The 22,701-nt window shown below is 47.4% G+C and overlaps 1 protein-coding gene across 1 annotated transcript in view; it reads left to right on the top strand.

The window, feature by feature from the left end:
- Window positions 1–15,420, top strand: part of RASA3 (RAS p21 protein activator 3) — a 126,311-nt gene extending 110,891 nt beyond the window's left edge. Inside the window, exons 20-23 of the mRNA XM_006851554.1 lie at window positions 7,907–8,115; window positions 10,628–10,731; window positions 12,994–13,177; window positions 15,345–15,420. Coding sequence (XP_006851617.1) covers window positions 7,907–8,115; window positions 10,628–10,731; window positions 12,994–13,177; window positions 15,345–15,420 — 573 coding nt within the window. The remainder of the gene's footprint in view (window positions 1–7,906; window positions 8,116–10,627; window positions 10,732–12,993; window positions 13,178–15,344) is intronic.
- Window positions 15,421–22,701: the final 7,281 nt, after the last annotated feature.

The raw sequence follows: 22,701 nt of genomic DNA, 5'->3' as shown, positions 1-22,701 counted from the left end.
CTTCTCTCTCAGTTGGGGTTGCCCAGGTGAACTAAATGAAGGCCAGTGCATTGAGTCAGTTCTGACCCTGTGTAGGGTTTCTGAGGAGCAGCTGGTGAGCTTGAACCGCCAACCTTGTGGTTCAACCTGACCTTGAGGTCCAGTGCATTAACCCGCAGCACCATGCCAGTAGTCTACAGCGCCACTGTTGTTGTTGTTAAGTGCTGTCAAGTCGATTCCAACTCATAGCAACCCTGTGTAGGGTTTCCGAGGAACGGCTGGTGAGCTTGAACTGCCGACCTTGTGTGTGGTCCAGTGCATTAACCCGCAGTGCCATGCCGGGACTCCACCATGCCACCAGTGCTCAGTAAACAGTGGCTTTCCTGTTTTGTTTTCATTTGAAAGTCTGCACTGGAGTAATGTGTTAAGTAAGGCTATCAATAAGGAGCTCTGGTAGCGTAGTAGTTACAAATCGGGTTGTGAACTGCAAGGTCAGCAGTTCGAAACTACCAGCTGTTCATGGGAGAAAGATAGGCTTTCTGCTCCCATAATGATTTACAGCCTCGGAAACCCTGTGCAGGGTTGCTATGAGTCAGAACCAACTCCCTGGCACATAACAACAACAACAAGGCTATCAATAACAAATATAAATAATTTATTATAAATGATAAGGTTTACAATATCCAAATACAAGGGGACTTCAAAAAGATCATTGAAAAAACATAATTAATTAAAAGATAATGGAAAGTTTCCATTTTTCGAGGTCATTTCGCCTATGTTTTCTTAGTGTGTCAGCTTTAAAGACATCTCAGACCAGGCTCTCAGGCTAAATGAGACCCACCTATGTTTTTCACCAAGCGTTGTTGTTGTTTTTAATCTTCCATTTGCAGTCCTTGGTTAACTATCGAAACTTCCCTTGAGAGAAAGTCTAGCATTTCCTCTTTCTGTGAATGGAATTCCTGGGGAAACTCCTGACTCCATCATGTGTTTCCTATGCTTCCCACTTCCTCCAGACGGTGAGAGGAGAACGGAGTCTGGTGACCGGTCTGCCTGAGCGTTTGTGTAGACAGAGAGGCCAGTCCAGCTCCCAGGTCTCCATTCCCCCTGATAATCTAGAACGGCTTTTTACAGAGGTAAAGCCGGACTGGCTAACATGAACATCGCACAGGTATAACCTTATAACCTGGTACAGTAATCTGGAATCCTTTACTAAAAAGAGATTTTATCTTAATGATGTAGAGAGATTTCTCAGGTTGCTGGATAATTATTTAAAGTTTTTCAATTTTTTTTTTTATTTTTATAATCCAGATTACTTCCTTGTGCTTTGCTTAAGAGCAACGTCTGTGTCTGAAGGTTGGAATTACATTTCAGTCACTGGAGAAATTCTTGGCTTACCTGGACGATTCTCCAGTAACAGAGCAGGCCCCTTGAAGTATCTATCACTTGAAGGCTAAACCGAATCTTAGACACACACTACTTTCCTAATGCCTATTTCATAGAACTTGGAGGCCTGGTGTGGCGCTGTGGGTTCATGCGTCAGACTGCAAAGCCATTTAAACTGCAAGGTCAGCAGTTCAAGCTCACTGGCTGCTCCTCGGAAACCCTATACAAGGTCGCTGTGGGTCAGGATCGACTCGACGGTACTTAAAAATAACCTAGAGAACTGTTTCAGGCACCATTCTAGGAATTTGAAGACAATCCCTCATGTCAGTGTATCCTCATAGCAGTCCTGAGAGGAAGTGATGGTGGTGGTGTCCTGTACAGGGTTTCTGAAGCTGTAAATCTTTACGGGAGCAAAAAGCCTCATCTTTCCCCTGTGGAACTGCTGGTAGTTTCGAACTGCTGATCTTGAGGTTAGCAGCCCAACTCGTAACCACTATGCTACCACAGCTCCTTCCTGAGAGGAAGTAGTTACAATTATACCCATTGTCAGATGAGAAAACTGAGGCCTAGGGAGACTGATGGGATTTGCTATGGGTCACAGAGCTCGCCTAGTGGTCAGGAGCTGATGTCAGCCTGAGGACTAAGGTGCGCCTGACCCAAGCCATTGTATTTTCAATAACCTCATGTGCATGCGAAAGCTGGACAGTGAATAAGGAAGACCATAGAAGAATTGATGCATTTGAGTTATGGTGTTGGAGGAGAATATTGAAAGTGCCATGGGCTGCCAAAAGAACTAACAGATCTATGTTGGAAAAAGTGCAGCCAGAGTGCTCCTTGGGGCTAAGATGGCCAAACTTCGTCTCTTATACTTTGGACATATTGTCAGGAGGGACCAGTCGCTGGAGAAGGATATCATGTTTGGTAAGATGGAGGGTCAGAGAAAAAGAGGAAGACCCCCAGCCAGATGGATTGGCCAAGTGGCAGCATCAATGGGCTCAAGCATGGCAACAGTAGTGAGGTTGGCCCAGGATTGGGCAGGGTTTTATTCTGATATGCATAAGGTCGCTGTGAGTCGGTACTGACTTGATGGCACCTAACAACAACAATTTTCGTCAGATGCCAGAGCCATTCATCAGTGAGTTCTAGTGTCTCTGGAGAACGGTGATAATTTATTGCTGTACCTTGAGTTATTTTTCTATAGGACAGAAATGCACACCGACCATTCTCCAAACTGTATGTGGATTCGTTACCTCTTCACATGAGCGCTTGGCACTAGCTGTTACATCTTTCAAGCGAGAGTTAAGTTACTTGGGCTCCCAAAGGTGGGACACAGTTTTCAAGCTCTGTCTTTCTGGCCCTTGTCCTCCAATTCATTCTGTTTCCTCTCCCGGTCCGCATCTTTCTCCTTCCCTCTGTGCATTTTGTAGTGGAATCTCTGTTTACCATTCAAGTCCTTGATCGTCAGATCCTCAGCACTCAGCTGGCACGGCAGGACCACCTAGCATCCCAGACGGCACAGCTGGCGTTTGGCTGATCACCAAAAGACTGGCAGTGCAAACCCACCCAGCCATTCTGTGGAAGACACAGAATCTGCTGCCATAAAGATTAAATCCAAGACAAGCCCTGTGGTTCGTTTGTGTTCTGGAACCCTTGGGGTCTCCTAAATCACCTCACCTATCAGCCAGTGTTGAAGGAAGTGTCAAGATGAATTGGCTTCTACATATGGGCTGTCAGACGCTGTTCTTCATCTCATGGGGTATTTCTGTTTGCTAGGAGAGGAGGGAAGGGGTGGTGGGACCAATCCGCAGACAGTAGTTTCCCTCCACTTAGGGATGGAGCTAAACGCCCATCATAGCTCCATTTCTGGTCATTGTTAAGATCAAGCATCCCCTCCTACTGGGGTTATTTGAGAATGATTTCCCTGGAAAAGCAGATCTTCTAATGGGAGACATGGCTGTACTTTTGTAACTGAAAGATTCTTCCTCGTACTTTTTCTGGGTCTTCGAGCAGTGCAAATCATTAACATTACTAACAGAAAGGTTGGCAGTTCAACCCCACCCAGAGATGACTGAGAAGACAAGGGTAGGTCTCAGCCTTTGAAAGTCCTCCGGAATGCAGTTCTACTCAGCACACATGTAGCGATGAGTCAGAGTTGACACGATGACAGCAATCAATTTGGTTTGTTGGTTTCGTACCTCTTCCAGGAGACTGAAATGTCCAGGCTGTTGGCCTTGGATCGCTCTCTTCTCCCCTCCCACGCGTAGTGTTCTTAAACACGGGGCAGGCTGCATCTGCAGGGCCTCAGCTCGTGACAGGCTGTTTCTGGGCCTGTGATTCAGAACCAGGCCGCTGCAGCAGAGGGAGGGGGGCAGAAGACATGACTCAGGGCTGCCATGTGCCGTGGGTCACTCCTAGAATAGTAGTGAATGCTGGCCCGTAAATCCTGTGGTGTTCCCACACTGCCCCATGGAAGGAAACAAGTGTGGGAATGTTCTGGAAACACCTGTGAGCTGAGTTCATTCTGTCAGGCCCTTCATTTAGGGTTCAAGTCATTCCCTAATTTTGGCATTAGCTTTTCCTTGGCGTTTTTTTTCCCTCATGCCTGTGGTATGAATTGTTGCGCTAAATTTCCTCTCCATTTGAGAGGTATTTCTGAAGGCCTGCTGGGTACCAACAAGATGTCCCCAGACAGCACAAACAATTGAACACTTGGCTTCTAATCCAAAGGTTTGCAGTTCAAACCCACCCAGCAGTGCCTTCAAAGACAGGCCAGGTGAGCTGCTTATAAAAGGTCACAGATAAGGAAACTCCATGGAGCTCAGTTCTCCTTGGAAGCACACACATAAGAGTCGGGATTGATGCCACAGTAACTGCTATCATGGGTACCCTGTTCTGGGCCCTGTTGGCGAGGCCAGGCCTGTGTTGGTGCCCAGAGCATAATTCCTTTGTGAGGAGGTTGCACACAGATGCCTGAACATTTGAGATGTGCACAGCAGTGTACGGGGGTGTGCAGGGGGTGTATGATTGAGGGACATCCTGGTCTCTGTGAATGAGCTGTCAGCTATTCACCCAGGAAACTGGGATCACCTTAACTCCTCCGTCAGCTTCACCTCACATCCAGGCCAATTCATGGTCCTCCAAACTGAATCATCTTCTTCTCCTCTGCCTCTCTGTGCCCCCCTGTTAGTGAAGGTCATTGTCAACTCTGGTTCCAACAACAGTCTTCCTCTTGGTGTTCCCTCTCTTACCCCTGTCATCCTCGGATCAGTGCAGCCTAGGCCCTCCCAGAGCTCGCTGCCCTGCCCTAACCCCGCACCCCCACCCCCCGCTGCTCTAGCTCCTTTCTCACTTCCTGTGTGTAGCCTAGCCCGTTCCCTGCTGAGAGCGCCCACCTTTTCTCTGCCTCAGGGCCTTTGCACCTACTCTTTCTCCTTCTGGAAGTGCTCTCTGCCTTAGTGACCTAGTGCTACCATAACAGAAACAGCACAAGGGAGTGGCTTTAAAGAACAGAACTTTATTTTCTCACAGTTCAGAACGCTGGCTGTGGCTCTAGGGGACCGTCCTTCCTTGTCTAATGCTGGTAACAATCCTTACAGATATATCTGTTTCTGCCATCTGTCTGTCCCTGTGCATCTCTCTCTCTGTACCCATTCTGCTCTTTTTATAATTCAGAAGTGGTTCCATATAGAGCTCACCCTACATGAATGTGACTTAATTAATATCACAGACAGGGTCATATTTGAAAGTATGAGGGCCAAAACTTCAGTTATATTTTAGAGGACAAATTTCATAGCAACTTCCTCGCCCTGCACTTTCTGTTGCTGATAAGTGCTGTTGAGTCCATTTTGACTCAGTGACCCTATATGGGGTTTCCAAGGTGTTGCAAGAGGAGAAAACCTCATCATTCTTCCACAGAGCGGCTGGTGGACTTGAACTGCCCACCTTGTGGTTCACTGTCCAGTGCTTATCCTTAGAGCCACCACACTCCCCCCACATTGTCTAATGGATTCATCATCACCCTCTGATCTTAGTTGGAGGGTCATTGATGTAGAATCCTTTCCTGACACCATGTTAGATGCCCCCCCTACACACACATAAACACACACATGGCTCCTGACTGTTTTCATTGGTCTCTCCTGACTGAACTGCAGGAGGATCAGAACTCCACTGGGTCACACTGTCCCCAGGAACTAGCGTAGTACCTGGCACCTTGTGGACACCAGTAGTATGTGTTGAATGAGTTGTCCATGGGAGCAGCAATGGACGTTCTGAGAGGAAGTTGTACCTCCCCTGGAGGAGGAAGTCGGTGGCCTGGGTGGTCAACTAGGATAAAGAAGAGCATTCCAGATGGAACGACATTCTGTGCAGAGGCTCGGAGGCAGGAACCTCTAGAAGTAGGTCAGGATGACTAGAACACAGCTTTGTTGGATGCGGGGGGAGTGGTGGGGTGGTGGGGAGAGGGGAACAGTGAAGATGAGAACAAAGGCTGGGGTAGGGATGAGACTGAGATTTCAAGCATCTTATGTGACAGTTTTGAAAAATGTTTTAAGTTTGTTTTTGTTGCTAGGTGTCATCAAGGTGGTTCTGCCTCATAGCAGCTCTGTGCACTGCAGAGCGACAATCTGCCCGGTCCTGTGTCATCCTCAAAATCCTTGTCACACCTGAACCCATTGCTGCTGCCACTGTTGCAATCCATCTGTTAGGGGCCTTCTTCTTTCTCACTGACCCTCCACTTTACCAAGCATGATGACCTCCAGGGACTGGTCCCTCCTGATAACATGTCCAAAGCATGAGAGACAAAGCCTGGCCATCCTGGCTTCTAAGAAGCATCCAGGCTGCACTTCTTCTATCACAGATCTGTTGGTTCTTTTGGCAGCCCATGGCACTTTCAATATTCTCCTCCAACACCATAACTCAAAAGCATCAATTCTTCTATGGTCTTCCTTATTCATTGTCCAGCTTTCACATGCATATGAGGTTATTGAAAATACCATGGCTTGGGTCAGGCGCACCTTAGTCCTCAAACTGACATCTTTGCTCCTGAACACTTTAAAAAGGTCTTGTGAAGCATATTTGTGTAATGCAATACGTCCTTTGATTTCCTGACTGCTGCTTCCATGAGTGTTGATGGTTGATCCAAGCAAAATGAAGTCTTTGGCAACTTCAATCTTTCTTACATTTTCTTGATATTATTGACTGGTGCAGTTATGAGGATGTTTGTTTTCTTTAAATTGAGGTGCAATCCATTTTGAAGGCTGTGGTCTTTGATCTTCATCAGTACATGGTTTAAGTCTTGCTCACATCTAGCAAGCAAGTTTGTGTAACTTGCGTCTTGGAAGTAAAGAGGTTTTCTGCATATCGCAGATTATTAATGAGTCTTCCTGTAATCCTGAGGCCAAATTCTTCTTCACATAATTCAGCTTCTCAGATTATTTGCTCAGCATACCAATTTAACAAATTTAGAAGTTTAAAAAGTAAAATGGCCAGAGGAACAATCCTAACATGTATATGTATGTATGTATGTGCAATCAGTCTGCATATTTGCAGGTTCCATCTTTGCATATTTACCTACTTGCTAACGTTTCCTTGTAACCCCAAGTTAACAGACACAGCGCTTTTGTGGTTGCTCACAGAGCTGCACATGCTCAGAGCAACAAAAAGGCTGCTTCACCCGATATGCCCATTCCCGGCTGAGGTCCAACAGCATTGGTTCCGCGTCTGCTAGCAAAGTGACTAGAGGGGCTTTCTAGAATGTAACTACTGAGAAAAATGAGAATCGGCTGTATATAGCAGTTCCATGGTGAGACTTCAGGATGTCCCTGAAGTAGGAGAAATAAGCAGTGCCCCTCTTTTGCTTTTTGAACAACCCTTGAAGCCCCAGGCAGGAAATGACTTGGCCAGGCTGACTCCAGAGTCACCTGGGCTGAGAATGAAGCCCAGCTGCCTCCCTCCCTCTCACTCCATTTGTCTTCCAAAGGAAGGGCCATGGCTTCTGGGAACGTGGGGTTCTAGGCGCAGCAGGAAGTCTGGTGCTGGTGTACATTTGGTCCTTTAGAGCCGCACAGCCGCAGACCAACAGTCCCTGGGGTTCTGTCCTCCTTTGTCAAAAATCAGAAATAACAGCCAGCTAAGAATCTAGGTGTGGCACTGTAGAATAATGCACTGGGCTGAAAGGTCGGTGGTTCAAACTCACCAGCCACTCTTTGGAAACCCCAGACAGGATTACAGTGGGTCAGAACCAACTTGATGGCGCTTAACAACAACAACAGCTACCCACTAGACTGTAAAATTTATGGAGTAAATGACACGAGGCTATGTTGTTGTTAAGTGCCGTTGAGTCAGCTCCAACCCATAGCGACCCTGTATAAGGTTTCTGAGGAGCGGCTAGTGAGCATGAACCACCAACCTTGCAGTTCAAATGACTTTGCAGTCCCGCGCATGAACGCACAGCGCCACACCAGAATCTTTCCCATCTCTTCATTGGCCCGTGTGTGAGAGGCTTTGCTCCACTGCCCCTCCTAAGCCCGTGTGTGCATCTCCTCAGATGTTCCAGGTCATTCAGCCCGAGAGAGCATTGTACATTCAGGCCAACAATTGTGTGGAGGCCAAGGACTGGATTGACATCCTCACCAAGGTCAGCCAGTGCAACAAGAAGCGTCTGACTGTGTACCACCCTTCCGCCTACCTGAACGGTCACTGGCTATGCTGCAAGGCCTCCTCAGACTCGGCCCCCGGCTGCACCCCCTGTACCGGGTAAGTGCGCAGATGGCCTGCCCATAAGGATACTGCACGGTCATCCCACCCGTCGGCTCCCAGCCGCCACCCAGGGCTGCTGAGGACAGTGGTCTAGACTGCACACAGCACAAAGAAGTTGGGCCAGGGGTGTGAGGTGACTGAAAACACCTTCATATCCACTCGGTACTGTGTCTCCTCGCAGGCGTGTTTAGTTTTGTTTGTCTTCTAAGTTGTCTAGGGAAGGGGCCGATAGACCTTTTTCTGAGTCTTCCACCCAGAATGTTCCTAATCTTCACACAAGCTTTATAAAAACTAGCAGTGAGCTCTGAGCCACCCATAAGTCCTCCTGTTTTAGAGTGGGATGGGGGCTGACAAGCTCAGACTAGGGCAGGATAGGGTTAAAGTGGGAACACAATGCAGAGGAAAGTACCCCTAGGGTTATTGTGTCTTATTCTTCAAAGAAGGGTCGGCAAATACTCTACCCCCACCCCCCTGAGAACTTCATCCTGCTTAGAGAGGAACCACCCCAGTATGGTCTCTCTGACTGACGCCTGCTACTTCCACTCCCTTTGGAAACTGAGGCAGCTCCTTGGTTCTTTGTTCAGCTGGACTTCCTGTGAGTCATGAGAGGCCACCCGTTATCAGTGCCAGTCATGTGACACTTCCCTGTTACATGTGACCTGTGCCTATGATCCCGACACTGGTGTGGTGATAGCTCTCACTGGGGGAACACCCACAGTGGGCTACGTGTGTACTGAGTGCCTAGCACACTTGCTCCTCACAGAGTCCTTTGAGGTGGGAACTGTACGGTCCAGTTTGATAGAGGAAGAAGCTGAGACTCAGGAGAAATAAGACTGGCCCCACACCATCATTGTGCAGTGAAGTGGGATTCAAACTCTGCATTTCTAGGTGATCGAAACACCGGAAGTCTTTCTCCTGAGACTGGCCACCATGCTCTCCAAGGCAGACTCAGGGGAGGAAGGAAGTGGCTCTCTGCCCACCCCTCGCCCTATGGCTACTCTGGTGCCATTTCCCCAAGACCCCACAGCTGCCTCCACAGGAGGGGGAGGACCCCGCTCTGTTCCCACCTGAAGTGTTGTCTGAGTGGTGGGACCCAACACACAGCTGGCCTTTCAGGGAGCACGACGTCCAAGTGGCTACTGTTCACTGCCATTTGAGTTGGCCTACTCATGGTGACCCCTGACCCAGGGAGCGACCTGCTGCCCGGTCCATGCCATCCCACCAACAGCTTGCAGAACAAACTTAGGGTTTCCATGAGCTGATTTTTTTTTTTTTTTAATGTTTTGTGAATTATATGATAGAGTGTACATGGGAGAACATTAGTTTTACATTCATCCTATCGTATATTGTTTCATTGCCATGGTTACAGTCCCCTCCAAGCATCATCAACCAACCAAAGGGTGGGTATACACTACTAGTCTGTACCCTGGTCATCAGCACACAGTCGCTCTCCCTCTCTGTGTCTAAAGTCCCCGACTGCTCCATCTCTCCACGTCATCGTCTCTGCCTCCATTTCAGGCATCACTGCTTCTCTGGGTAGGATCCCGCTCTCTGCTCTTCTCCCTTGATGGTCCCAGGGACCTCTGCTCCTGGAATGCTGAGTCAGTCACTCCCTCCTTTTGTCCATTAGCTGATTTTCAGAAGTAGTTCTCCAGGCCTCTCTTCCTAGTCTGTCTTAGTCTGAAACCGCTGCTGAAACCTGCTGAGCATCGTAGCACCACATAAGCCCCCACTGACAGATGAGAGGGGGACTGTACATAGGATGCCCTGGCCAGGAATTGAACTTAGGTCCTCCACATTGTTGGTGTTAAGTGCCGTGGAGTCAGTTCCAACTCATAGTGACACTATATATGATTTCCAAGGGGCAGCTGGTGAGTTTGAACCACCAACCTTATAGCTAGCAGTCCAGTGCTTATCCTACAGCGCCACACCAGGTCTGCCACGTAGAAGATGGGGATTCTCTCAGCGAACCAGCACTGGCCTCTGTAGACGGTTGTTGTTGTTGTTGTTAAGTGCCGTCGAGTTGGTTCCGACCCATAGCGACCCTGTACACAGTTTCCGAGGGTGTAAATCTTTACGGGAGTAGAAAGCCTCATCTTTCTCCCGCAGAGCAGCTGGTAGTTTCGAACCGCTGACATTAAGGTTCGCAGCCCAATTCGTAACCACTACGCTACCAGAGTGTAGACGGTAGATATTGTTTAATCTAGATCATTTATTTCCTGAGCAAAGCCAAGTCTGTATTGCTTGTGTGATGTTTCAGAGACCCGTAGTAACAAAAAGCCTCCAGACTCCTAAGAATGTGGACACACGTTTCTAAATGCTTGTGAGAGGGTCTGTGTTCCAAACACAGGTGCCTGAGCTCTAGCCTTTAGTTCCCCCTGCCAAGTGTCCCCAAGTCTGGGATCAGCTTTGATGCTGAGTCATTTAACCTTCTTTCTTTAATGAATTTGAAATATTAACACCCTAATTAAAAGCAACTTCGTGTTCTTCTCTCTCTGTGTTTGAACAGTGGCCTTCCAGCAAACATACAGCTTGACATTGATGGGGACCGGGAGACGGAGCGGATCTATTCCCTCTTTAACCTGTATATGAATAAAATGGAGAAGATGCAAGGTAAGAACTGAGGGAGCAGTACGCAGCTTGTCAAGCAAGACCCGTAGACGTGAGGGTGAAGCACCGCGGCTGAGCCCTGACTACCACATGGGTTATTCTCCAGAGATGCGTTTGTAAAAGTGACAAATATTTCATCTGGCACATTCATGGTCTGCCCCACAGGCGGTGTCTTTGTTTTTAACACTGGCAAGCAAAAGCTTTATGTGACTTAGGCAGCTGTTTGGGAAATGGTTCATTTAATAACAGGATCTATATGACTTTAATAACATGTATCAAGTCCTGGCGTGGTGCTTGTGGGTTAATGCACCAGACTGCAAAGCCGTTTGAACTGCAAGGTTGGTGGTTCAAGCTCACCAGCTGCTCCTTGGAAACCCTGTACAGGATCGCTATGGGTCAGAACTGACTCAATGGCACTTCACAACATCATCTAAATGGCCAAATGACTGAGCAGTTCTTATGACTTAATAATGCGCCGTATCTCCAAACTAGGAACTTTTTTCTTTTGTCTTTTCCAGAAGGACCTATGTGTGTGTGTTTATAGCTAGTATTGCATTTTTAAACCATATTCTGTGCCAGCTTAGATATCACTGACATTTAAGAACTTTGCATGCTTCATAGACCTTCAGAAACACCCTTGGTGAGACAAAAATTAGGTGCCATTGGGCTGAGCGTTTGAGGGCAAGTGGCCTTTATGTGGTTCTGGCTTGGGATCTTCTAGAACCCTGGTCCACTGGAAGGGAAACAGCGTGACTCGGGGGTCCATTGGAAGGGAAACAGCGTGACTCGGGGATCGCTGGTAGGGAAACAGATCATGGAATCAGTGGACTCAGCTGGTAAAAGCCAACACCTGAAAACTTTGGCAAGAAACGGGAAATTATTAAAAGCAAAAGGGCTGATTTAAAAAAGAGTTAGCCTGTAATTCCATAACTGAAAAATATAAAACTAAAATTAAGAACACAGTAAACAAAAGAATCCTGGTGTGGCGCTGTAGGTTAATGCATCAGACTGCAAAGCCATTTGAACTGCAAGGTCCACGGTTCAAGCTCACCAGCTGCTCCTCGGAAACCCTACACAGGGTCGCTATGGGTCGGAACTGACTCTACAGCACTTAACAACAACAACCAAAAACCACAAACCTGCTGATGTTGGGTCATTTCCAACTCAGCAACCCTATAGGACAGAATAGAACAGGGCTCGGTAGGGCTTCCTAGGTGGCCATCTTTATGGAAGCGGATCGCCACATCTTGCTCTTGTGGAGTGACTAGTAGGTTTGAACCTCTGACTTTTCCTTCAGCGTCAGGCACTTAACCGCTGTACCACCAGGGCCCCTTACCATGTTGTTAAGTTATGAGTTGGTTCTGACTAATAACGACCCTGTGTACAATACAACAGAACAGTGCCCACTCTGCCATATCTTCACTTCATTCCTTCGTTTAAACTGTGGTAGCAGATGCTCTGTCAATGTGTCTCATCAGTGGTCTCAAGTGTGGCAACAATTGTGAGGTTGGCCCAGGACCGGGCAGTGTTTTGTTCTGTTGTGCACAGTGTCACTGTGAGTCAGTACTGACTGACTCGATGGCACCTAACAGCAACGTCTTTGAAGTTAGCTTTGTATGTTTAACAGTGAGTTTATTAATTTAATCACAGCCTTTATTTTTCTTCAGAAGCGTCACATAAAAATCTGTTTATGTCTTAAGTTAGCTCCATATAACTTTTTATCTCCTCAGTTCTACTGAAAATAAAGTTTAAAATATTGAAGAGAAAAAAAAAAGAGGTTTCCCCTTGAACTGTAAGTAAAGAAAACTATTCCCACATATTGTTGTTAAGACTCTATATAGGATTTCCAAGGAGCAGCTGGTGGGTTTGAACTGCCAGTCTTGTTGTTTGCAGTCAGTCCAGTGCTGATCCACACCAGGCGTCCAATTTCCACACTGTTGTCGATATTAAGTGTTGTGGAGTCAGTTCTGACTCACCCTGTATTGGGTGTCCGAGGAGCTGCTGGTGAATTTGAACTGCCGACCTTGTGGTTCAAACAGACCTTGCAGTCCAGCACACTAACCTGCAGTGCCACACCAGGAGCCCAATTCCCACATGGAGGGTGCGAGTTTTCCTGCGGAACCACTGCTGCCCGTTTCAGCTGTGTTGGGAAGTGTACCAACGAGAAGACTGAGCTAGAACCGGGCCTGCGTTCCAGGACCCCAGTTTACCCACTTCCCCTGCCAGATGCCATTTCACAGCTCCTCCCCGTTTCTGTTGTTACAGAGGCCTGTGGGAGCAAATCTGTCTACGATGGGCCCGAACAGGAGGAGTATTCAACGTTCATCATTGACGATCCGCAGGAGACGTACAAGACACTAAAGCAGATCATCGCTGGGGTTGGAACTTTGGAACAGGAACATGCTCAGTATAAACGGGACAAATTCAAGAAGACGAAATACGGAAGCCAGTGAGTACGGTGTCTGCCCCTGGGGAACCCCTTGGGTTACATGTTCCATCTTGTCAGGGGGTTGTGAAAGCTGCAGGGGGAGGCCACAGATGCTTAGGATCACGTGTGTGGGAGCGCAGCTGAGGGTGAGGAAGGGAGTGTGTACTGGTTCCAGGTGCAGGTTGGATGCAGTAATCAGAGCCTCGTGAACATGGGGATCAAGGCGACAGGAACCAACACCTCCAGCCAGTGTCCTCCAAAATCCTGCTCAGAAAACCTCCCTGCCTGACTCTTAGTTTCCTCAGGCCTTTCTGATATCTGGACTCATCACTTTCCCTGTCCTCCATGGTTCCCAGACTTGCTCTCCAACGTTGTGGTGGTTAAGTGCCATCCCTGTAGAGGGTTCCATGGAGCAGCTGGTGGGTTTGAACCGCTAACCTTGCGGTTCTCAGTACAGTGCTGATCCTACAGCAACACACCAGCAAGGTCGGTGGTTCAAGCTCACCAGCTGCTCCTCGGAAACCCTAGACAGGGTTGCTATGAGTTGAAATCGACTTGATGGCACTTAACGACAACGATATATATATACACACACACACATATATATACACACACACACATATATATATACACGTATATATATATATACACACACATATATATATACACATATATATAAACATATATATATGTTGTTGTTGTCATGGTGTTGTCATGTGGAGTCGGTTCCAACTCATAGTGAACCCTGTACAGGGTTTCCGAGGCTGTAAATCTTCACGGGAGTAGAAAGCCTCATCTTTCTCCTGCGGAGCAGCTGGTAGTTTTGAACTGCTGACCTTGCGGTTCGCAGCTCGATTTGTAACCACTACGCTACCAGAGCTCTATATATATATATGATGTTGTAAAGATAATGCCATTTCCCCACAAACTTTTGGAAGCCCCCTCGTAAGACTGATCATCACACCACGTAGCCACGTGCAAGTTTATAACCTCTTTAAACCTCGTTCTCCCACTCTTTGAATCAGAGCCTAAAAGACGTGCCTCACAAAGTTGTTGGGAGACGACTGAGTTGCATTGAATAATGGGCTTACAGTAGTACCTGGCGCATAGTGACCGCTCCTTCCAGGTTCACTGTTGGGTCGTTAATTAGCATCAGTACGGCTCTGTCCTCCCAGTAGGAATGTGACAAGGCCTCAGGGTCAGAATTGGCTCAGCAGTACACAACGACATCAGTAACCTCATAGTCAAAAAGCCAACAAGTTGACACTTAACAACAACAACAATCAAACAGTTGTTGAAGATGTGTGCTGTCCTGACATTTACCCATGGACAGAAGGGTTAAGATAGGAGAGATGGAGACAGGAAACCCAGGGAGGAAGGGGGTAAGTGATGTTACGTTGTGAGGCTGCAATCAATAACCTGAAACAAATGTGCGTGAACTGCTGAATGGAAAATTCATCCGCTCTGTAAACCTTCAGCTAATTTACAAAAAAAAAAAAAAAAAGCCAACAAGTTTAACATGTAAACCACAACCCTAGTTCTCGTAACAATAAGGTTTGCAGATGTTTTCTCTCATTCAACGAGCATGCATTGAACACCAGTGTATACCAGAACTAGACATTCAACAATGCACAGAATTGCTCAAAATCCTGTCCCACATGGAGCTCATGGTTCTATATACACACACACGAACAACAAATTGGATTACAGTGGGTTATAACTTCAAGGGATGAGTTTTGGGCTAATTTTTATTTTCTTCTTTTTGCTTATGTTTATTTTTATACTTATTACAATGAATGTGTGCATAAATAGAATAAAAGAGGGTTTAGTTAGCAATATGTGGTTATTGTTGTTATGTGTAATGGAGTTGGTTCCAATTCACAGCGACTCTATACAGGGTTTCTGAGGCTGTAAATCTTTATGGGAGCAGAAAGCCTCTTTTTCCTGCAGAACTGCTGGTAGTTTCGAACCATTGACTCTGAGGTTAACAGCCTGATTCATAACCACTGTGTAACCAGAGCTGTATGCGGGGGCTTCAAAAGTTGATAGAAGTGGACTGGATGCCAAAATTCCATTTTTTCCACCCATTTCTTTAAACCCTCATCCACACCCACATATATATGTTGTCTTTGGTAGCAAGTAGGGAATGTGCCTTATGGTGTTTCTCCCCACTCTTTCCCATTCATAGGGAACACCCCATTGGAGACAAGAGTTTCCAAAGCTACATCAGACAGCAGTCTGAGATTTCCACTCATTCCATATAAAAGCCTGCAGAATGTCCCAGAAAGCCAAACTCTTTGAGAATCAAAAGAAGAATGAAGAAAAAAAAAAGGACCGAACAAGTACGAACACCATTTCATCAAAGTGTCTAAATTATCAGCATCCAGCCAGGAGACCGTTGAGACTTGTGTGTTTGTCGTCTCTCCCAGAATTGTCACAATAATTGCACTTTATCCATCGGACACTGACAGGTGACCCGAACTCTGCCTTTCTGGCCTGTGTGTTGTTGGTTTTGTTTTGTTTTATTTGCCAATTTGCTTTGGTTTCTTGGGAATCTAGTGATCAGTTCAATGATCAAGCTGCATGGACCTTCCCATGACAAGACCCATCAGTCCTTCTCCCTGGAGAAACCAAGTGCACCCTTGCTGAGCTGATTCCCAGCAGTGTGTTCTGTAGAGCCGTAGACTCTGTTTCATGGGCGGTGTTGCTGTTGTTGGTCTCTGTACAGTTGCCCTGCACACTTGTAGGTAACCCTTTAGGCAATCTACTTTTAACACGTTTGCTGATGTTAAGGGTATGACTATTAGTTTCTTAAGAGCCTGCTGTCCTGGGTTGCTGAAGGGCAGGCTGGGGTTTCAGCTGTGTGTTGTTGGTTTTGTTCACAGCTGAAGGATCAGGTTTGTGTCTGGGATGTGTAGGACCGCATAGAAACCCCGTTTGAGGATACGCTTCATCTTTGGGGGATATGAACTTCCGTCCTGCTACTGAGAGCTCATGGCCTTTGATGTGTATGGGGACTTAGACAGGATCAAGACTTGGGAATGGGGAGGGTGTGCATACCCAGCCCCCTCTCTGCATCTCTGGCTGCACCTGCCTTCATGTGGATTAGAACCCCTGCCATGCCAACTGCTTTGAGAAACTCCCCACAACCTGCACGCGCCACTGGAATCAGGCCTCTGTGCGAAGCTGACCTGTTTTTAGGTGGGGTTTAAATCAAGGGTCCATGTGTTGGTCACCGCTGGGGGCGGGAGGGGGGTGGGGGGAAGAGTTTTTTAAACAGAAATGTGCATTTTTCAAGCTGTTTTTCTTAATGTTTTTAAAAGACCGTTTTTAATTAGCTCTTTGATATAAAACTTATCCTCATGAAAGGGGTGAATGACTAAGTGAGACCAATGATATCCCATGAATCCCAGTAAAGGTCTTCAAAGGCATTGAAGAAGGGAAGCAATCCTGTAAGCTTGGAACACTGGGGCCACACAGATGGTTCCGCCCCATGAACACTCTGCCTCTTACTCCAGGAAGCTCCCCAAGGAGCTCTGGGGCTCTGCAGGCCGAACAGGGCAGTAAATGAGGGTGGACACTAGGCATGGTTAGAGAAAGCCTTGAAGGGGCAAATCCCATCACCCTCTGACTTGCTGGCTCTAGCTGTTTACTGAAGAAGCGGATTCTGAAAGCAGATCTCACAGGGTACACGGCATGCGGTTCAGCAGACGGCTTTAGAAGCACTGTTTAAATAAATAGTAAGATTCAGCCTTGCCATGATTTCTCTCTGCTCTCCTTTGGAAATACTGTAATTCTGACTCTTAATCTAGATGGCAATTAGTAACATTATTTGTTGTCACAAAGAAACAGTGGAGGAAAATGTTGTAAAAGCTCCAATTTGGGGTACACAGCTATTAGGTTACCACCGAACTGCAATTTTTAACATGGATTTGTAACTTAATGTTTCTGTTTATAAAATACTAATGATTTGCGATGCATTTTACTGCCCAATTAAAATAGATGTTTTATTCTTTCTGAGGCCTGGCTTGGTTTCTCAAGGGTGCACGCTGGTGACTATACGCTCGGGGGAGGGCTGGGGTGGATGTGGGTGGGCAGAGAGAAGGGACTCTTGAGCGGAGGAGGGGGTCACTCTGATAAGTGCCTTCTAAGCTGTGGAATTTGGGGTCTGAGCGGGAAGCGGCCCTGGTCCTCTCAGGGATGAACTGAGAGATACGGAGGCCTTGTCCTATTGGTGAATCTCTTATGAGAACTGAGCATGGTCAACTCAGGGAAGACGGGAAGGACAAGCCATCAAACATAGCAACGCAAGCATTCGTTCAACATCAAGCTCCAATGATCCGAAGGAGTCGACGGCACGTCACTAGACAAGAGGAGGAAGCGAGGTAATAAAATTGGAGGGTGGCTCTTCCAAGGAGGAGACAAAATAGAGGGAACGTGTCTCCCTGTCGGTAGGTTGAGAGGCATGTCTCTGCAGATGGAGGAAGTAGCAGCGGCCACTCGCTTCTCTGGGCATGCTTTTTTCTCTCCCCTCTGCCACCCCCATTTTGCTTTCACTCAAAGTTTTGTACATGTGTGTTTATTTCCTGCCCGAGTCAGCTCAGCTCAGAGAAAGACGCCCAGGTATGATGGTTAAAGCAGTGAGATGGTTTAACCAGGGTGCCCAGGAGTCAGTGAGCTGGGGAGACCCACCTTAGAGGTACTCATCAGACACCCTCTCTCCTCAGCCCATGGGACGGCCACCAATGCAGTGCCTAACCCGGCCGCACAGAGGAGAGCTGCCCGGGAGGGTTTGTAAGGCTGCAGTCTTCCCAGAGGCAGATGTTACAGCTTCCTCCCACGGAGCGTTAGGGGACTTGAACTGCCAACCTTGTAGTTAGCAGCCAAATGCTCTGCTGCACCACCAGGCCTCCTTACGCAGGAGGCTAGAACCAAACCCATGGCTATTGGGCCAATTCCAGCTGATAGCCACCCTAGGGCAGGGTAGAACTGTCCCACAAGGTTTCCAAGGCTGTAATCTACGGACGCAGACTGCCACATCTATCTTCCACAAAGCAGCTGGTGGGTACCAACAACCAACCTTTTGGCTAGCAGTGAGTGCTTTAATCAGGGTGCCACCAGGATTTCATTTACTCCCTGGGAGGTGCTGGGTAGTTAAGGGGAGGGAAGAAGGTCCCTTCTGAGGTGCTTTCATGCTGAGGTAAAACCAAGGAGCGGCCTTCCCACTCTCTGCTCTGGTCTGGGGACGCAGTGGAGAGCAAGGCAGGCTGGGGTGCCCTTGGAAGATGAAGCCACGTTTGTCAGAGGCAATAGTGAGCACAGGTATTGGGGAGGAAGCCACCCAATCAGATGGCCCAGCAGCAGAAGCCAGGGAGACCAAAGTTAGTTCAGAAAGTGACAGTTCCAGGCAAGGCTGAGGGGAACCTGAAGGATCGAGACTGAGATACAGTTGTTGGGTGCCGTCGAATTGGTTCCGACTCCCATAGACCCTGTGTAGGGTTTCCAAGGAGAGATTGGTTATTTTGAACTGCTGACCTTGAGGTTAGCAGTCCAGTGCTTATCCTTAAGCACCACACCAGGACTCTAAGATACAGAGGAACGTTGCCAGATTAGAGTTAGTGCAGAGAAGAGACACAAGAGGATCAAGACACATTATTTCCTGTAAAGGAGCCGTAGGCGTGGGCAGACAGCGAGAAAAGACGGTGACAAGGTGACGGAGCGGGGACCTTGAGACTCCTAATCGGTCCAGTGAGGGGTCCTAGTTGCCTTTTGTAAACACCAATATATGTCCATTTGTTCTTTCACCAGGCAACCTCTCGACTGACGAGAAAAACCTTTACGTTTTCTGCTTTCCAGGTTTTCTGTTCTATGTGGGACTCTTCTCATAGTCAGAACCAGAACCTACTTGCCATCAAGTCAGTTCTGACTTGGCAATCCCACGTGTGTCCGAGTAGAACTGCATTCCACGGGCTTTCAGTGGCCGCTTTGTTGGCCTTTCCTCTAAGGTCCCTCATAAGGATCCGATTCACCAACCTTGCAGTGAGCAGCTGACCGCTTTAACCATCTATAACATCCAGGGCAAGTTCTCCATCCAGGCTGCTGAGTTATCAACCAAAGTAAGAAAGTGTTCAAGCAGGGCCTTGTTGTCCACCCTTTAAGGACATTGGTGACACGGTCCATGCATCAGATACCTGGCTCAGTGGCCAGATGACCCTCAGGGTCTCCAAGGTCAGTATAGTCTGTGTGCTTATTCAAAAGAAACAAAAGTCTTGAGCCCCAAGCAGAGAGAGAAAGGGAGGGAGGAGAGAAATACACGTAGTTGGTTTAAAATTTGGGAGGTCACCTGGGTGGCTTCCCACCTCCCATTGGTCCTTGCTATGTACTGGAAACACCTGGTTCATTCTGAATGTTCATGAAATGCCAAACGTAGCAGGTCGGTGATTCAGGTCTCTCAGGGAAAGGGCCTAGTTACAATCTGTCTCTCCAGGGTCTTGGATGATTGGAGGAAAAACTTGTGTTGGAACAGGATGTGAGGGATTTTCTGAATAGGCTTAAAATGCCAATAGTCACTGACTTTGTACTCTTTTTCCTTCATTTTCTGGAGTTTGGTCCAAACTGAATTTGTCACTTAAAAGGGAAAGAAGATTCTCTAATCTAAGAGTAATTCAAAAACTTGAAGAAGTCTAAGCAGGAACTTTGGTTGGGTTTTGCCACTTTTGTGTTCTCTCTTCTCTGATATGCAGCAGGTAAAACATTTGGCTGTTAACCGAAAGCTCAGCAATTTGAACCCACCAGACATTCTGTGGGAGAAAGATGTGGCAGTTTACTTCCATAAAGAACCCTACGGGTCCTTTCTACCCTCCCCTAGTGTCAGAACCAACTCGACAGCAGTGGTTGGGTCGGGTCTGATCATCTCTGGAGGTAGCAGTGAAGGAGGATGGGAAACTGAGCAAAATCCATAAACCAAGTGCATTGGCTGTTGTGTTAACCTTTGACCTCTCATTTGTTTACAGTGATGTCATAAGGGCCATATAGCAACGGGTGGTCTTCCCTTAATAGCACTCTTGGGCCATCTTCCCTGGAGAAGAGATCACAAGAGAGGCTTCAAACCATGCTTTCTGTCTAAGATTTTTTTTTTGAGAGTCAACATTCCTCATCTTACCCATGATTTGAAAAACTAAAACAAAGGAGCTGACAGGAATGGAGAAGGAGACCTCATCCATTTTTAGGAGGTACCGGCCTGTCCTCGGAGCCCCTTCCGGACATCTCAAAGCGGCCAGTGAAGCCACTGAGCTTCAGAGGAGCCGGAGTGTGGGTGGCTTACTCCAGAAGGGGGACCCTTCAAGCCGCATCAAGAAGCTGCAGGCCGAGTTAGGTAAGTCTCTTGTCTCAAGACAGCGATCCTGATTATCCAGCACTCCTGTAACAGAACCGCCACAAGGGGGAGCTTTAACAAACAGAACTGTGTTCGCTCACAGTTTACAAAGCTCAAGTTCAAATTCAGAACATGGGCTCCGGAGAAAGACCCTGGTCTCCTCTCAGCCTCTGCAGGCTCGGCATTCCTCGGAGATCGCCATGTATCTTGGCGTTAGTTTTTCCCTGGATCCATGAGCTGCTCAGGGCACGGAGCCCAGGTCCAAAGCACACACTCCACTCCCACCTCGTCTTTCTTGGTGGTAGCTCTGAACTCTTCTTACCAATTTAACCTCTTTTATATTTTATAAGGGAGTCCTGGTGTGGCACTATGGGTTAATGCGTCAGACTACATAGCCGTTTGAGATCAGAGGTTCAAGCTCACCCATTGCTCCTTGGAAACCCTATACAGGGTTGCTATGGGTCAGAACCGACTTGATGGCACTTAACAACAACAACAACATTTTATAAGAGACCGGCTCAAGATACACCGTACTCCAGTACACTGCATTGGCTTCGTTAATGCCACAAAACTGAGAATTTACAATTGTTGTTGTTGAGTGCAGTCGAGTTGATTCCGACCCATAGCGAACCTGTGTAGAGTTTCTGAGGAGCGGCTGGTGAATTTGAACCACCGACCTTGCAGATCAAACCAACTTTGCAGTACAGCGCATTAACCCACAGTGCCATACCAGAACTCCAACACAATACACAGAATAATGACATCAGACCAGGGCTGATCACATGAGGTCACATCGTGGGGTGATTACGTCTCATCAGGGGAGGTTGCCACATCTGAACTGCCAACCCACTGAGAATCCAAAACCTTAAAGTATCACATCAGGCAGGCTTGGTCAGGCAAAGAAAGGAAGGGCCAGATCCTAGCACATCCTAAGGAGCCCACTGGAGACCCCTCCTGCTCCCGCTGCCCCTTTGCTTGAAATTCGAATGCTGAAAGGTAAGAGGTGTATAGGTCAGTGCCTCCCAAGCAGAAAGCCCCACCATGCACACTGAGGTAAGCAGGTGAGGTTCTTCTTACCTGGAGGTGACAGGTTCAACCCAGGGACTCCAGCCAGGCCAGCTTGAAAGCAGGGACTGATGTCTCAGGTCCATCTGTGGTCCATTGGTGGATGACCCTGTTTGGAAAGTCTGTTGAAGACAGAAGTTATAAGACATTAAAGTCTAAGAGTCACAGTGACTCTCTGAAGCCATCTAATATATAATAACAATTCATTAACCTGAGGTCTAAGTCTGTCCTCAAACATCTGAAGTTTCTTGAACTTTTAATGAGCCCCTGGGGGCTGTCATTGCGCTTCTGAATGAAGCCTCAATTCTCTGCACTTAACTACTGTGGACTTTCCAAGGGCCCCCAGGAATTAACAGTGAATTCTTGGCAGTTGGTAACAGCCTGTAATTATGCTTGACACTAATGTGGCTTTTAAATTGTAAAATGTATTAGTTTATTCCTTGTATGTCTAAATATGTCAGGGTTATCATATGGGTCAAACCGAGGATTGGCGTGTAAACCATCCCAGCCTAACTAATAGAACTATACTGTGGATATTAATACTGGCCTTCCCTCTGATTGGATCCTGGTGTGTCACTGTAGGATCAGCATTGGTGGTTCAAACCCACCAGCTGCTCCTTGGAAACTCTACACAGGGTCACTATGAGTCAGAACTGACCTGACGGCACTTGACAACTCCCCTTGGTTAAGGGTCTCATAGCACTTTTCCTGAAACACCGTACCCTTGAGCCAACTAAGAGAGACACAGATGTAAAATGCCACCTTTTACCTGCAGGGCGGCGCTACAGGTTACCTTCCACTCTCATCATTTCCAGTTTCTTGGGAACCCAATTAAACCATGAAAATCTCCATACCAGTGAACTGTCTTTATGACGCTGGTGGTGGAAACAAAACACAACCCATGGTAGATGCAGCTTGCTTGTTAATGCCTCAGGGGGATTTTAAGAGGTGGTGATGGTAGTTACGTGCCGTGGAGTCAGATCCAACTCATAGCGACCCTGTACAGGGTTTCTGAGGCTGTAAATCCTTACAGGAGCAGAAAGCCTCATCTTTCGCCCGCGGAACAGCTGGTAGTTTCGAACTGCTGACCTTGAGGTTCGCAGCC

The sequence above is a fragment of the Chrysochloris asiatica genome, unplaced genomic scaffold (genome assembly GCF_000296735.1).
Source record: "Chrysochloris asiatica unplaced genomic scaffold, ChrAsi1.0 scaffold00029, whole genome shotgun sequence".
Lineage (NCBI taxonomy): Eukaryota > Metazoa > Chordata > Mammalia > Afrosoricida > Chrysochloridae > Chrysochloris > Chrysochloris asiatica.
Note: the sequence above shows the minus strand (reverse complement) of the source record. Positions and strands in the feature narration are given on the sequence as shown.